At 48.6% G+C, this 17,964-nt stretch overlaps 1 protein-coding gene across 1 annotated transcript in view; it reads left to right on the top strand.

The window, feature by feature from the left end:
- The window catches only part of LOC146009473 (ephrin type-B receptor 5-like), a 96,664-nt gene extending 80,233 nt beyond the window's left edge, over positions 1-16,431 (top strand). The window contains exons 10-16 of the mRNA XM_083149891.1: positions 1,124-1,243; positions 1,878-2,125; positions 2,299-2,475; positions 3,719-3,868; positions 4,504-4,697; positions 14,816-14,971; positions 15,079-16,431. Coding sequence (XP_083006017.1) covers positions 1,124-1,243; positions 1,878-2,125; positions 2,299-2,475; positions 3,719-3,868; positions 4,504-4,697; positions 14,816-14,971; positions 15,079-15,187 — 1,154 coding nt within the window. The 3' untranslated portion in view covers positions 15,188-16,431. The remainder of the gene's footprint in view (positions 1-1,123; positions 1,244-1,877; positions 2,126-2,298; positions 2,476-3,718; positions 3,869-4,503; positions 4,698-14,815; positions 14,972-15,078) is intronic.
- Positions 16,432-17,964: the final 1,533 nt, after the last annotated feature.

Raw genomic sequence — 17,964 nt, 5'->3', positions numbered from 1 at the left:
CAGAGTACCATACACAGACCATAGTAGATGCATGCAGATTATCCAATACTGACCATAGTTCATGTTTGCAGAGTACCATACACAGACCATTGTAGATGCATGTAGATATCTAATACAGACCATAGTTCATGTATGCAGAGTACCATACACAGACCATAGTAGATGCATGCAGATTATCTAATACAGACCATAGTTCATGTTTGCAGAGTACCATACATAGACCATAGTAGATGCATGCAGATATCTAATACAGACCATAGTTTATGTATGCAGAGTACCATACACAGACCATAGTAGATGCATGCAGATATCTAATACAGACCGTAGTTCATGTATGCAGAGTACCATACACAGACCAAAGTAGTTGTATGCAGATGATCTAATACAGACCGTAGTTCATGTATGCAGAGTACCATACACAGACCAAAGTAGTTGTATGCAGATTATCCAATACAGACCATAGTTCATGTATGCAGAGTACCATACACAGACCATTGTAGATGCATGCAGATATCTAATACAGACCATAGTTCATGTATGCAGAGTACCATACACAGACCATAGTAGATGCTTGCAGATTATCTAATACAGACCATAGTTATTGTATGCAGAGTACCATACACAGACCATAGTAGATGCATGCAGATTATCCAATACAGACCATAGTTCATGTATGCAGAGTACCATACACAGACCATAGTAGATGCATGCAGATTATCCAATACTGACCATAGTTCATGTTTGCAGAGTACCATACACAGACCATTGTAGATGCATGTAGATATCTAATACAGACCATAGTTCATGTATGCAGAGTACCATACACAGACCATAGTAGATGCATGCAGATTATCTAATACAGACCATAGTTCATGTTTGCAGATCACAGAACGAGGAGGCTTGATAGATGACACTAGTTATCTGTGTGAGGCTGATGGCTGCTCTAGGAGTGCACAGTACATTTAGGCCACAATACTGGGACGTACTGGTGTGTTACTGGGCACATTCTGGTGCACTAGTGTGGAGGGAACCATACATAGAAATAATGGGATTGGCCAGGCAATAACTGTGGGCCCGTCCTTCAATCATGCCATACAGTATAATGATCTTACTCTGTTTAAAGGTTTAGGGGTGAAGTACTACATTGACCCCTCCACCTATGAGGACCCCACAGAGGCCGTCCGAGAGTTTGCCCGGGAGATTGATGTATCATTTGTGAAGATTGAAGAGGTCACTGGAACAGGTACAGGCCATGATGATGCAATTCACAACCCCCACCCACAGGCGGATTCAGGGGAGGGGGGATCAGGGCCATTCGATGGACGGACATACTCGCCTGTTGCCTCTGCCTATATACATAACCTCAGTCCCAGACTTCCGGCTGTTGTATCGCAGTCTGGGAAGGAGTGACTGCAGACATTTACAGGGTCAATCCATCTGGAATGCTGCCTGGGTGTTTTCAGTCACTCTGAGGACAGTGACGCTGTATATACAAAGATTCGGACACCAGGATCCTGACATGATTGAATGCCACTTACAGCATATTAACCGTGCTGACATTGTAACTACATAATAATACCCCCCCGTAAGATACGGAGGCTACACCCCGCACCTTTCCTAGTGCAGTGGCCAGGATGGGGAGATAATACCAGGGTCCAATGGGCCTAATTACATGAATGTCCACCCCTGGGCTCCCACTCTGGAACCACTGTAGTCCCTTTGCCGGTGACCTACCTGTACCTACCCTGGTGAAGGCGGTTATGTTCATGTGCGTCAATGATAATTTACTATAACGTAAAGCAGTACTAGGATTTGCACCGTATACTGTAACAGGACACTGTCTAAGATTGTTCATGGGGAATGTCCTTCTGCTGCAGGAAACTTTGGTGACGTGTGTCGCGGGCGGCTGTGTGTTCCTGGGAAGCGGGAGACGGCTGTGTGTATCCGCACCCTGCGCTCGGGGAGCGGGGACAAAGAGCGAGGCGAGTTCCTCAGCGAGGCCAGCATCATGGGGCAGTTTGAGCACCCCAACGTGGTTCGTCTGGAAGGCGCCGTGACCCGAAGCCGCCCCATCATGATCCTCACAGAGTACATGGAGAATGGAGCGCTGGACGCATACCTCAGGGTAGGACAAAGTCTTCTCACGTGAGACATTAGGGGCCTATTTATCAATAGCATTAAGCAGCGATAAAGAGCTAAGCGTGTATCAGGGCCTTTGTTCCATATAACCATAACACCGTGCTGTCATGCCGGCTTAGTGATGCGATTGCTGAGTGTCTGTCTCCTCCCGTATCTCAGCAGTGTGAGGGTGGTCTCTCCGCCCTACAGATGGTCTCCATGCTGCGCGGTGTGGCGTCCGGTATGCGGTATCTGGCAGACAGAAGTTATATCCACAGAAATCTCGCTGCTTGCAGTATCTTGATGAACGGACAGCTGGTGTGTAAGGTGGCGGGCCTGCGCGGACCAGGAGACGTGGTAAATTTGTGTGAAATCTAGTGGCATATGCTAAGTGGCCGATCTTCTCCTTGCTACCCTCAACTTGCTGTCCCCACCCTATCTGTTCCCACCTCCTCTGCCCCATCAGATTTGCCTCCTAGCATCTCCTTTTATGTGTCTTGATTCCAACTAGAATGTATGATCCCACGAGCAGGGCCCTCTTCCCTCTACTCTGCAGACTTCTCACTGTCTGTGGACACCCCCCTGTGTGACCATGTGCGTTCCACCGACTCTAGTCACCTGATCGCCGGCTCAGTGACCCCGTCATCTGATCTGTGTTGGTTTACAGCAGTAATCAGATGACAGTGCGGGAAGCAGGTGATCAGATGACTGGCATCACAAAGGAACTTTCGTGTCAGTTTTCTTTAATGGCGATCAGCCTGTGGTCTTATTAAACACACATGGCTGATCACAGGCACCGGCTCCCAAATCTGCCCAGCCTGTCAGAGAGGAGAATGAGCTGGGGAACCAGAAGGAAGCTGTAATAATGCTATCTCAGCATGGTGTTATTATTACAGGGCTCCTTCTGGTATTTTTATTTTTCTTGTCTTCACCTTCGCAATGTTTCATGTTTTACCCTGTGCTTCTCACTATGGATCCCTTATGGACCCATATTCAGGAAAGATTATATCAAAGTAATCGTTTTTTTTATATTAGAAAAACAGGTATTAAATCATTAAATCATGCGCTAAAAGACAGCCTGAGGTACCACTTCCAATATGAAGAACCACTTCATAAATATAGACATACAATACCAAACACAATTTGGGAGTGTTCCTTGGGCGCTTGGGTAATCTCCCCCAATTTACGCATTTGTCTACCTACTAGTAGACATATATTTCTGGTACGAATTATAATAATTCCAACGTCTAAGAGAGTTTTTTATTATGTAAAGGAAGTTCTTTGCGGTATTACACTATTGCACTTTTTCTTTCCTTGTTTTTTTGGTAACACCATCCTGAATGAGAAAAAAATTATAAACATCTAAAGCACCCAAGGAACACTCCCAAATTGTGTTTTGGTATTGTTTCTTTTTTATATATACCTATTTTAAAAAGTGTAATTTAATAAAAAATGTTAAAGACAGGAGACCCTTCAGAACCGGACCTGTAAATAGCACAGTTGCCCATTAGGATATGAGTGTTTATAAAGCGCCAGCATATTCCGATGCGTTTCACACTTGGGACTCAGTTGCCGCAGCTGTCCGCCATTTCTGTTTCAGGTTAGGAGGCAGTCTGTATGCTGGATGTCCCCTGAAGTGCATCACCAACGCAAGTTCTCCAGCGCGAGCGATGTGTGGAGCTACGGAATAGCCATGTGGGAAGTAACGTCCTACGGAGAGCGACCGTACTGGGACATGAGCAACCAAGAGGTGACGTACTGTATACTCTGTTACTTACTAATAGGGGACTCCTCTGTTTAGGCTGCTGGATGAGTGTAATCGCTCTTCCTAATTCACACACCAGTGACCGACCCTTCAGGTGCCATGAACTATACATTACACATCATACACGGTATCACCTGCTTGCTACATGGCTCGGAGATAACGGATACGGATAACGGACATTTAGGTGTAGAAAGCGTTGGGACTATACAGAAATGGCTTCTATTATCTGCAGTAACGTTGCCTGCTGTGCTGTCTCCTATGAGCTTGCACTCAGATACTATAGTTGGCCATAGACGTTATAGACTTCTACAAACATACACATATAATAGTATCAATTTACTCGCCATTTCCCATACAATCTAGCAGTATTAATGTCCTAATGATCTGATTGGCTACATGTCTCACAGTGTGAATATTCCAATGATCTGATTGGCTACAGGTTGTCCTTGCAGTGTGAGTGATACAATGTTTCTGAACCACACACTTTCTGGTCACTCTTAAACGTCCCTGTAAAGAAGGACGGATCTGTTTGGAGCGCGCACACACTAGACAATAACCGCCGGTCTCCCGTCACTGCACCGATCTACGTCTTCATTGTCTCTGTTTTCTCTGACTTTCAGGTACTGGACGCCATTGAGCAGGAATACCGCCTGCCCCCACCCCCTGACTGCCCCAGCACCCTGCACCTCCTCATGTTAGACTGCTGGCAACGTGACCGCTCCCAGAGGCCTCGCTTTGAGCAGATTGTCAGCTCACTGGACCGTATGATTAGAAACCCCAATTGCTTAAAAACAGTGGGAGTTTCTAGCAGCAGGTGAGGCTGTAATGTGCCCGCACCCCCAGTATTACATGTTATTACAGCGACAGCTATTGTGCACGCACCCCCAGTATTACACGTTATTACAGTGACAGCTATTGTGCACGCACCCCCAGTATTACATGTTATTACAGCGACAGCTATTGTGCAGGCACCCCCAGTATTACATGTTATTACAGTGACAGCTATTGTGCACGCACCCCCAGTATTACACGTTACTACAGTGACAGCTATTGTGCACGCACCCCCCAGTATTACACGTTATTACAGTGACAGCTATTGTGCCCGCACCCCCAGTATTACACGTTACTACAGTGACAGCTATTGTGCACGCACCCCCAGTATTACACGTTATTACAGCGACAGCTATTGTGCACTCACCCCCAGTATTACACGTTACTACAGTGACAGCTATTGTGCACGCACCCCCAGTATTACACGTTATTACACTGACAGCTATTGTGCCCGCACCCCCAGTATTACACGTTACTACAGTGACAGCTATTGTGCACGCACCCCCAGTATTACATGTTATTACAGCGACAGCTATTGTGCACGCACCCCCAGTATTACACGTTATTACAGCGACAGCTATTGTGCCCGCACCCCCAGTATTACACGTTATTACAGTGACAGCTATTGTGCACGCACCCCCAGTATTACACGTTATTACAGTGACAGCTATTGTGCGCGCACCCCCAGTATTACACGTTATTACAGTGACAGCTATTGTGCGCGCACCCCCAGTATTACACGTTATTACAGTGACAGCTATTGTGCACGCACCCCCAGTATTACATGTTATTACAGCGACAGCTATTGTGCACGCACCCCCAGTATTACACGTTATTACAGTGACAGCTATTGTGCACGCACCCCCAGTATTACATGTTATTACAGCGACAGCTATTGTGCACGCACCCCCAGTATTACATGTAATTACAGTGACAGCTATTGTGCCCGCACCCCCAGTATTACACGTTATTACAGCGACAGCTATTGTGCACGCACCCCCAGTATTACATGTTATTACAGCGACAGCTATTGTGCGCGCACCCCCAGTATTACACGGTATTAGTGACAGCTATTGTGCACGCACCCCCAGTATTACATGTTATTACAGTGACAGCTATTGTGCATGCACCCCATGTATTACACGTTATTACACTGACAGCTATTGTGCAAGCACCCCCAGTATTACACGTTATTACAGCGACAGCTATTGTGCACGCACCCCCAGTATTACATGTTATTACAGTGACAGCTATTGTGCACGCACCCCCAGTATTACACGTTATTACAGTGACAGCTATTGTGCACGCACCCCCAGTATTACACGTTATTACAGCGACAGCTATTGTGCACGCACCCCCAGTATTACACGTTATTACAGTGACAGCTATTGTGCACGCACCCCCAGTATTACATGTTATTACAGTGACAGCTATTGTGCACGCACCCCCAGTATTACATGTTATTACACTGACAGCTATTGTGCACGCACCCCCAGTATTACACGTTATTACAGCGACAGCTATTGTGCACGCACCCCCAGTATTACACGTTATTACAGCGACAGCTATTGTGCACGCACCCCCAGTATTACACGTTATTACAGCGACAGCTATTGTGCACGCACCCCCAGTATTACATGTTATTACAGTGACAGCTATTGTGCCCGCACCCCCAGTATTACACGTTATTACAGCGACAGCTATTGTGCACGCACCCCCAGTATTACATGTTATTACAGTGACAGCTATTGTGCACGCACCCCCAGTATTACACGTTATTACAGCGACAGCTATTGTGCACGCACCCCCAGTATTACATGTAATTACAGTGACAGCTATTGTGCCCGCACCCCCAGTATTACATGTTATTACAGTGACAGCTATTGTGCCCGCACCCCCAGTATTACACGTTATTACAGCGACAGCTATTGTGCACGCACCCCCAGTATTACATGTTATTACAGTGACAGCTATTGTGCACGCACCCCCAGTATTACATGTTATTACAGCGACAGCTATTGTGCACGTACCCCCAGTATTACACGTTATTACAGCGACAGCTATTGTGCACGCACCCCCAGTATTACATGTTATTACAGCGACAGCTATTGTGCACGCACCCCCAGTATTACATGTTATTACAGTGACAGCTATTGTGCCCGCACCCCCAGTATTACATGTTATTACAGTGACAGCTATTGTGCCCGCACCCCCAGTATTACACGTTATTACAGCGACAGCTATTGTGCACGCACCCCCAGTATTACATGTTATTACAGTGACAGCTATTGTGCACGCACCCTCAGTATTACATGTTATTACAGTGACAGCTATTGTGCACGCACCCTCAGTATTACACGTTATTACAGCGACAGCTATTGTGCACGCACCCCCAGTATTACATGTTATTACAGTGACAGCTATTGTGCACGCACCCTCAGTATTACACGTTATTACAGTGACAGCTATTGTGCACGCACCCCCAGTATTACACGTTATTACAGCGACAGCTATTGTGCACGCACCCCCAGTATTACATGTTATTACAGTGACAGCTATTGTGCACGCACCCCCAGTATTACACGTTATTACAGCGACAGCTATTGTGCACGCACCCCCAGTATTACACGTTATTACAGCGACAGCTATTGTGCACGCACCCCCAGTATTACATGTTATTACAGTGACAGCTATTGTGCCCGCACCCCCAGTATTACACGTTATTACAGCGACAGCTATTGTGCACGCACCCCCAGTATTACACGTTATCATACCTCCCAACTTTTGTCCTCGTCGATGCGGGACGCTGCTCCTTCGCGCCGGAGGCGCGGCGAAATTTAAGGGGCGTGGCCTAATTTCGGGGGCGTGGCCTATACTCGCAGCTCCCCGCGAGGCCACGCCCCCATTTTGTCGCTATGGGGGCATGACCCAGAGGCTCTGTGAGCCTCTAGCCATGCCCCCAGTCCCCTGGCTGCGGGAATAGACGCTGTGCGCATGCGCACAGCGTCTATTCCCCGCTGCTTAGCAGCCGACAGGGGGGACTCCCAACAGCCCCCCCACTCCGCGGGACACTGCCGCCCGCGGGTGGGACATCGGGACAGGCCCTGACAATCGGGACTGTCCCGATAAAATCGGGACTGTTGGGAGGTATGCGTTATTACAGCGACAGCTATTGTGCACGCACCCCCAGTATTACACGTTATTACAGCGACAGCTATTGTGCACGCACCCCCAGTATTACACGTTACTACAGTGACAGCTATTGTGCACGCACCCCCAGTATTACACGTTATTACAGCGACAGCTATTGTGCACGCACCCCCAGTATTACACGTTTTTACAGTGACAGCTATTGTGCACGCACCCTCAGTATTACACGTTATTACAGTGACAGCTATTGTGCACGCACCCCCAGTATTACACGTTATTACAGCGACAGCTATTGTGCACGCACCCCCAGTATTACATGTTATTACAGTGACAGCTATTGTGCACGCACCCCCAGTATTACACGTTATTACAGCGACAGCTATTGTGCACGCACCCCCAGTATTACATGTTATTACAGTGACAGCTATTGTGCCCGCACCCCCAGTATTACACGTTATTACAGCGACAGCTATTGTGCACGCACCCCCAGTATTACATGTTATTACAGTGACAGCTATTGTGCACGCACCCTCAGTATTACACGTTATTACAGTGACAGCTATTGTGCACGCACCCCCAGTATTACACGTTATTACAGCGACAGCTATTGTGCACGCACCCCCAGTATTACATGTTATTACAGTGACAGCTATTGTGCACGCACCCCCAGTATTACACGTTACTACAGTGACAGCTATTGTGCACGCACCCCCAGTATTACACATTATTACAGTGACAGCTATTGTGCACGCACCCCCAGTATTACACGTTATTACAGCGACAGCTATTGTGCACGCACCCTCAGTATTACATGTTATTACAGTGACAGCTATTGTGCACGCACCCCCAGTATTACATGTTATTACAGTGACCGCTATTGTGCACTCACCCCCAGTATTACACGTTACTACAGTGACAGCTATTGTGCACGCACCCCCAGTATTACACGTTATTACAGCGACAGCTATTGTGCACGCACCCCCAGTATTACACGTTATTACAGTGACAGCTATTGTGCCCGCACCCCCAGTATTACACGTTACTACAGTGACAGCTATTGTGCACGCACCCCCAGTATTACATGTTATTACAGTGACAGCTATTGTGCACGCACCCTCAGTATTACACGTTATTACAGTGACAGCTATTGTGCACGCACCCCCAGTATTACACGTTATCATACCTCCCAACTTTTGTCCTCGTCGATGCGGGACGCTGCTCCTTCGCGCCGGAGGCGCGGCGAAATTTAAGGGGCGTGGCCTAATTTCGGGGGCGTGGCCTATACTCGCAGCTCCCCGCGAGGCCACGCCCCCATTTTGTCGCTATGGGGGCATGACCCAGAGGCTCTGTGAGCCTCTAGCCATGCCCCCAGTCCCCTGGCTGCGGGAATAGACGCTGTGCGCATGCGCACAGCGTCTATTCCCCGCTGCTTAGCAGCCGACAGGGGGGACTCCCAACAGCCCCCCCACTCCGCGGGACACTGCCGCCCGCGGGTGGGACATCGGGACAGGCCCTGACAATCGGGACTGTCCCGATAAAATCGGGACTGTTGGGAGGTATGCGTTATTACAGCGACAGCTATTGTGCACGCACCCCCAGTATTACACGTTATTACAGCGACAGCTATTGTGCACGCACCCCCAGTATTACACGTTTTTACAGTGACAGCTATTGTGCACGCACCCTCAGTATTACACGTTATTACAGTGACAGCTATTGTGCACGCACCCCCAGTATTACACGTTATTACAGCGACAGCTATTGTGCACGCACCCCCAGTATTACATGTTATTACAGTGACAGCTATTGTGCACGCACCCCCAGTATTACACGTTATTACAGCGACAGCTATTGTGCACGCACCCCCAGTATTACATGTTATTACAGTGACAGCTATTGTGCCCGCACCCCCAGTATTACACGTTATTACAGCGACAGCTATTGTGCACGCACCCCCAGTATTACATGTTATTACAGTGACAGCTATTGTGCACGCACCCTCAGTATTACACGTTATTACAGTGACAGCTATTGTGCACGCACCCCCAGTATTACACGTTATTACAGCGACAGCTATTGTGCACGCACCCCCAGTATTACATGTTATTACAGTGACAGCTATTGTGCACGCACCCCCAGTATTACACGTTACTACAGTGACAGCTATTGTGCACGCACCCCCAGTATTACACATTATTACAGTGACAGCTATTGTGCACGCACCCCCAGTATTACACGTTATTACAGCGACAGCTATTGTGCACGCACCCCCAGTATTACACGTTATTACAGTGACAGCTATTGTGCACGCACCCCCAGTATTACATGTTATTACAGCGACAGCTATTGTGCACGCACCCCCAGTATTACACGTTATTACAGCGACAGCTATTGTGCCCGCACCCCCAGTATTACATGTTATTACAGCGACAGCTATTGTGCACGCACCCCCAGTATTACATGTTATTACAGCGACAGCTATTGTGCACGCACCCCCAGTATTACATGTTATTACAGCGACAGCTATTGTGCACGCACCCCCAGTATTACACGTTATTACAGTGACAGCTATTGTGCACGCACCCCCAGTATTACACGTTATTACAATGACAGCTATTGTGCACGCACCCCCAGTATTACACGTTATTACAGCGACAGCTATTGTGCACGCACCCCCAGTATTACACGTTATTACAGTGACAGCTATTGTGCCCGCACCCCCAGTATTACACGTATTACAGTGACAGCTATTGTGCACGCACCCCCAGTATTACACGTTATTACAGCGACAGCTATTGTGCACGCACCCCCAGTATTACACGTTATTACAGCGACAGCTATTGTGCACGCACCCTCAGTATTACACGTTATTACAGTGACAGCTATTGTGCACGCACCCCCAGTATTACATGTTATTACAGCGACAGCTATTGTGCACGCACCCCCAGTATTACATGTTATTACAGCGACAGCTATTGTGCACGCACCCCCAGTATTACACGTTATTACAGTGACAGCTATTGTGCACGCACCCCCAGTATTACACGTTATTACAGCGACAGCTATTGTGCACGCACCCCCAGTATTACACGTTATTACAGCGACAGCTATTGTGCACGCACCCCCAGTATTACATGTTATTACAGCGACAGCTATTGTGCACGCACCCCCAGTATTACATGTTATTACAGCGACAGCTATTGTGCAGGCACCCCCAGTATTACATGTTATTACAGCGACAGCTATTGTGCAGGCACCCCCAGTATTACACGTTATTACAGCGACAGCTATTGTGCACGCACCCCCAGTATTACATGTTATTACAGCGACAGCTATTGTGCACGCACCCTCAGTATTACACGTTATTACAGCGACAGCTATTGTGCACACACCCCCAGTATTACACGTTATTACAGCGACAGCTATTGTGCACGCACCCCCAGTATTACACGTTATTACAGTGACAGCTATTGTGCACGCACCCCCAGTATTACAAGTTATTACAGCGACAGCTATTGTGCACGCACCCCCAGTATTACATGTTATTACAGTGACAGCTATTGTGCACGCACCCCCAGTATTACATGTTATTACAGCGACAGCTATTGTGCACGCACCCCCAGTATTACATGTTATTACAGCGACAGCTATTGTGCACGCACCCCCAGTATTACATGTTATTACAGCGACAGCTATTGTGCACGCACCCCCAGTATTACACGTTATTACAGCGACAGCTATTGTGCACGCACCCCCAGTATTACACGTTATTACAGTGACAGCTATTGTGCCCGCACCCCCAGTATTACATGTTATTACAGTGACAGCTATTGTGCACGCACCCCCAGTATTACATGTTATTACAGTGACAGCTATTGTGCACGCACCCCCAGTATTACACGTTATTACAGTGACAGCTATTGTGCACGCACCCCCAGTATTACACGTTATTACAGTGACAGCTATTGTGCACGCACCCCCAGTATTACACGTTATTACAGCGACAGCTATTGTGCACTCACCCCCAGTATTACACGTTACTACAGCGACAGCTATTGTGCACGCACCCCCAGTATTACACGTTATTACAGCGACAGCTATTGTGCACGCACCCCCAGTATTACACGCTATTACAGCGACAGCTATTGTGCACGCACTCCCAGTATTACACGTTATTACAGCGACAGCTATTGTGCACGCACCCCCAGTATTACATGTTATTACAGTGACAGCTATTGTGCACGCACCCCCAGTATTACACGTTATTACAGCGACAGCTATTGTGCACGCACCCCCAGTATTACATGTTATTACAGCGACAGCTATTGTGCACGCACCCCCAGTATTACATGTTATTACAGCGACAGCTATTGTGCACGCACCCCCAGTATTACACGTTATTACAGCGACAGCTATTGTGCACGCACCCCCAGTATTACACGTTATTACAGCGACAGCTATTGTGCACGCACCCCCAGTATTACACGTTATTACAGCGACAGCTATTGTGCACGCACCCCCAGTATTACACGTTATTACAGCGACAGCTATTGTGCACGCACCCCCAGTATTACACGTTATTACAGCGACAGCTATTGTGCACGCACCCCCAGTATTACACGTTATTACAGCGACAGCTATTGTGCACGCACCCCCAGTATTACACGTTATAACAGTGACAGCTATTGTGCACGCACCCCCAGTATTACACGTTATTACAGTGACAGCTATTGTGCACGCACCCCCAGTATTACACGTTATTACAGTGACTGCTATTGTGCACGCACCCCCAGTATTACACGTTATTACAGCGACAGCTATTGTGCACGCACCCCCAGTATTACACGTTATTACAGCGACAGCTATTGTGCACGCACCCCCAGTATTACACGTTATTACAGTGACAGCTATTGTGCACGCACCCCCAGTATTACATGTTATTACAGAGAGATTATATTTTTATCTATAGAGAATAGGGTTCGCACAGAATTAAGGTTTTAGTTGCAGTTTCATTGTAAGCTCCAATTTCTACCGGTTGGTGACTGTGGCATAAATATTCAATTACTATAAAATATTATTATTAACATTTACTTACAGCATATTCCATTGCGCTTTACAATTGTTACAAATAGTAATAAGATGAGGATGGGAAATAACAGACAGACATATGGGTAGGAGGGACTAAAACAAGACATTGGTTACTAATACTATTCAGTGAGCTGGGGGAAACAATCTTGAACACTACATGATAATAGAATTCAGAGATATTGGTTACATATACCTGCGCAGGTGTATGCTATGCCCCCAAGCCGCGTCAAGGCTTCTCTGTATATTGGGGGTCCCTCGCGCTATATCTAGGTGCAGGGTGTGGCACCCCAAAAACTATCATAAGCTAGAAAGCCCAGTGCGGCATGCCAGTGATATACTAAGTGTTAATAATTAGTGATAGGAAGCGAAAGCTATATATAAAGAGAGAGAGATTAAATTAAAAATGGAATGCAATTAAAATAAGAGAGAGATAGTGTTAGTGAGGGTAAAGTGTTAATAGACTGTAAGGGCATGCCGCACTAAAGCCATCCAGCCCAACCAGTCCAGGGGCACCGCACCCCACACCACTGTTACCCTAAATTGGGTCTACGATTAACCATCAAGGAGCCACATGAGAATGGCTCCTTACTTGATATATCCAAACTAAGAGCTACCTACCTTGGAGCAACCCCAGACTACTCCATGTGGCATATCAGTCACTTTCCTTTTCCTGGCTTGTCCCTTTTTGGCATTCTGTGGCTCCATCTAGTGGCAGCCTCCTATATTGCAGTGCGCATTGGCTTCTGTAGAGCCAGGAGGGGCTCGCTTCAGTAAATAAAGTTCGAAGCCTTTTGGCTATAAATATTTAAGATAAAAAAGTATCCTAAAAACACAAAAGTAAAAGTACTGTATATATTTATAAAATTATAGATATAAATCCAGCTCCTGTTTGATATTGTCATGGAGACAGATTTTTCTGCTTTTGACAAGAGTTTTTATTTGTTTATTAATACAGTGATTATACCTTACATACTGTATATTATAGCTACATGACCAGTGGCACCTGGGAACCCCCCCAAATAATAGCTGAACTTACAGTCTAGGACATCAATGTGTCATGTGGTTAGCAGTGGCGTCACAAGGCAGGTGTGTGTGTGTGTGTGTGTGTGGGGGGGGGGTCTGACACCAAAGTGATGGTTGTTCTGCACTGACAGGAGCAGGGATCTGCGGGGGGGGAATTCTCATGCAGCACCAGACTCCTGTTACAGCGGGAGAGCCATGGATGCTGGACACCGAACCAAAAGTAACAGGGATAGTTCACCCTCCGGCACGCAGGGTGAACTATAGACTGCGCACTGGATGTCACCACACCCAGTGACGCCTCTGTTGGTTAGCTTATCACATAAAACCCATCTCATACTTTTCCTGTAGATGCTGAAATATCGCTTGTAGCATCTTCTATCGCAGCTGCGGCTCTGAAAGAACATACTCGGGACCCCTGCGCGGTGCAACGTAGACGCCTCAGTAATAATACAATGGGCTCATTTCTGTGAACATCAGCACTGCCTGCAATCAGGCCCATTGTGTCTGCCCGTATCCCCTATAGACTGTAAGCCCATATGCCAAGGCCTCTGTCCGATGTTTTCTCTAGCTAAGGACTATGGGAAGGCATCTGTCTGCCTGTCTGAGTCTGTGCCTATGTATCCTATTGTCAGTTCCCCGGGCACGGAACCCTGAGCCGCTCCTATAAATAAATCATAATAATAATATAATCCTGTAGAGAATGACAATTGTTTGGCCATCCTCTGGTTACTAATGGTCACGTTGTTTCATTCATTGTGTTCTACAACGTTCCCTGTACATTATTTAGTGTCTGCTGTCTGTGTGGTAAGCTGCCATTGTTGTCCTTCTCTTCCCCCCCAGGCCCTCGCAGCCGCTCCTCAGTAACGGCCCCCCAGACTTCCCGTCTCTCTCCTCGCCCCACGAGTGGCTGGAAGCCATCAAGATGGACAGATACAAGGAGAACTTCGACAAGGCCGGATACACAACCCTGGACATCATTTCGCAGCTGACCGCAGAGTAAGCAGACCTTGTTTCCCTGTAACTTCTCTCCCACTCGCTAACTCTCAGTTATTTGCCGTTCTCACCAGCCTGATCCTCCTGGCACCTATGTTCTTCTCTTACAGGGACATCCAACTGATCGGAGTGACACTTTCGGGGCACCAGAAGAAGATTCTCAGCAGTATCCAGTTGCTGAAAGCTCATCTACAACCACTGGAGCCTGTGGAAGTTTGAAGAGGCGAGTGGCACAGAGACGGGGGCCCTGGCACAAGAACATGTGACTTAAAGGGCACAGGCGGGAAACGAGGACTGGCACAGAACTGTAATCTAGGACTCGCACCTACAAACACAGATGGATCGGTGTCTGCAGCTTAGGAAGAGGAACCAGAGACAGCGGCTTAGGGCAGCAGAGAGCAGAGGACTCCGGCACAGGATGAATGCGGTGGGCAAACTCATTGGGCGATGGCATCTGGCCCAGAGAGGGTCTTCTCCAAATTGTGCTCACAAAGTGCCAACTTGTACTAACAGTGCCCTAAACTACACCAACGCTGGATGGTTCAGGAGACCGGCACAACGTACAGTCCTGGATCTTGGCCCAAGTGGGGCGACTCTGGCGCCAGGACTGGTATCACAGGTTGGCACTCTGGCCAGTCACCCGGTCTGATCATACTGTATGTTATTTTGTGCCCGGTATCACGTGCGATATTGCCATATATGTTGTCAGTGCCGGGCCGGTCTTACAGCGCAGGAGCGGAGGAGAATTTGCACCTTTTCCAATGTTTCTGTCCCATTCTGAACAGGTCATAACTGGACTGGGTGTTTCAGGTACTGAGCGGCGGCAAATCAATCCATGTAACCACCCTGATTTGCAGGAGTATCATGGGTGCGATTCGGCGTGGTGCCCACGGGGACCCCAGCACGGGATACGGGATATATGGCAGCTGCGGCTGATGGTGTAAAATGATTGGTTGGCGCAGGTTTCCTCTGGTCGGCGCGCGGTAAAGCAGTAACACAGGTTTCTGTGGCTCACAATCGGCCCGGTATGGACAGGTTTGCACCTTAGAGCGAAATTAGTGATAAACACTCAGAGATGCGTCGGAAGAGACGTCAGGTAACTATTGTTCCGGAGTTACTGCCGGACTGCCGGCCACGGGATCGCAGATAAAGGACGTGGAGGTTTTCATTTTGTTCCTTAGCGTTAATGATCAATTCTGCATTCCTGCTGTAACCGGGGGTGCCGACAGGTCAGTCGGGTCCCAATTAGATGGAGGGGGCGTGGCCATTGGGCAGGGGGCAGCCCCTCGAAAAATATATATGAGAGGGATAGAGAGGACGGGCTGCGGCTGCAGCTGTCTCTCTCCCCTCAGCACACGGCACTGAGCAGCAGGTGCTGAGCTGGGGTGAGAGGCTGTGCTGCAGCTGTCTCTCTCCCCTCAGCACACGGCACTAAGCAGCAAGTGCTGAGCTGGGGTGAGAGGCTGTGCTGCGGCTGCAGCTGTCTCTCTCGCCTTAGCACACGGCACTGAGCAGCAGGTGCTGAGCTGGGGTGAGAGGCTGTGCTGCAGCTGTCTCTCTCGCCTTAGCACACGGCACTGAGCAGCAGGTGCGGAGCTGGGGAGAGAGGCTGTGCTGCGGCTGCAGCTGTCTCTCTCCCCTCAGCACACAGCACTGAGCAGCAGGTGCGGAGCTGGGGAGAGAGGCTGTGCTGCGGCTGCAGCTGTCTCTCTCCCCTCAGCACACGGCACTGAGCAGCATGTGCTGAGCTGGGGAGAGAGGCTGTGCTGCGGCTGCAGCTGTCTCTCTCCCCTCAGCACACGGCACTGAGCAGCAGGTGCTGAGCTGGGGAGAGAGGCTGTGCTGCGGCTGCTGCTGTCTCTCTCCCCTCAGCACACGGCACTGAGCAGCAGGTGCTGAGCTGGGGTGAGAGGCTGTGCTGCGGCTGCTGCTGTCTCTCTCCCCTCAGCACACGGCACTGAGCAGCAGGTGCTGAGCTGGGGTGAGAGGCTGTGCTGCGGCTGCTGCTGTCTCTCTCCCCTCAGCACATGGCACTGAGCAGCAGGTGCTGAGCTGGGGAGAGTGGCTGTGCTGCGGCTGCTGCTGTCTCTCTCCCCTCAGCACACGGCACTGAGCAGCAGGTGCTGAGCTGGGGAGAGCGGCTGTGCTGCGGCTGCAGCTGTCTCTCTCCCCTCAGCACACGGCACTGAGCAGCAGGTGCTGAGCTGGGGTGAGAGGCTGTGCTGCGGCTGCTGCTGTCTCTCTCCCCTCAGCACACGGCACTGAGCAGCTTGTACTGAGCTGGAGAGAGAGGCTGTGCTGCGGCAGCGGGGGAAGGGGAGCGGGAGGTGTTTAGGTGTCACATTAACACAAAAAAACAAAAACTCATGTCGACATTTTCATGTGTCAACTGTTCCCATGCTGACCTTCTTTTGCTTGTGCCGACACAGTCGCCCTTATGATCCATACCCAGTTATACTGGCAGGCAGGGCCTCAGACTATATACACTGTAACGGGGGTTATCTGCGCTGTCAGGGAGATGTTTTACCTTAAGCCGCCGTCACTTCTGACTCTTTGGGTTTTATTCACTAAGATCAGAGTTCTATTAAAGATGGGCTGTTGTCCATAGCAACCAATCAGAAACCACTTTATTTAGCACATTCTAGTCACATGTCTTCAACCTGTGGCCCTCCAGATGTTGTGGGACTACATGTCCCAGCATGCCCTGACCGTTTTGGCATGCTCTTATAGGAAAAAATGTGGCAATGCACGCTGGGACATGTAGTTTCACAACATCTGGAGGGCACAGGTTGAAGACCCAGTAGCTAATGGATAGGATGTTGCCCGAAGCAACCATATTCATCAAAATATCTATCTTAGTGAATATGCCTCTTCATATGACAATGAGTAACCAGCTACCTGCCATACAACTTCATACACATATAGACACACACACACACACACACACACACACACACACACACACATATGTAATATATATATATACATACATACAC

The sequence above is a fragment of the Crinia signifera genome, chromosome 6 (genome assembly GCF_055691185.1).
Source record: "Crinia signifera chromosome 6, ASM5569118v1, whole genome shotgun sequence".
Classification (NCBI taxonomy): Eukaryota; Metazoa; Chordata; class Amphibia; order Anura; family Myobatrachidae; genus Crinia; species Crinia signifera.
The sequence above is the reverse complement of the archived record's forward strand: the minus strand, read 5'-3'. Positions and strand labels throughout refer to the sequence as shown.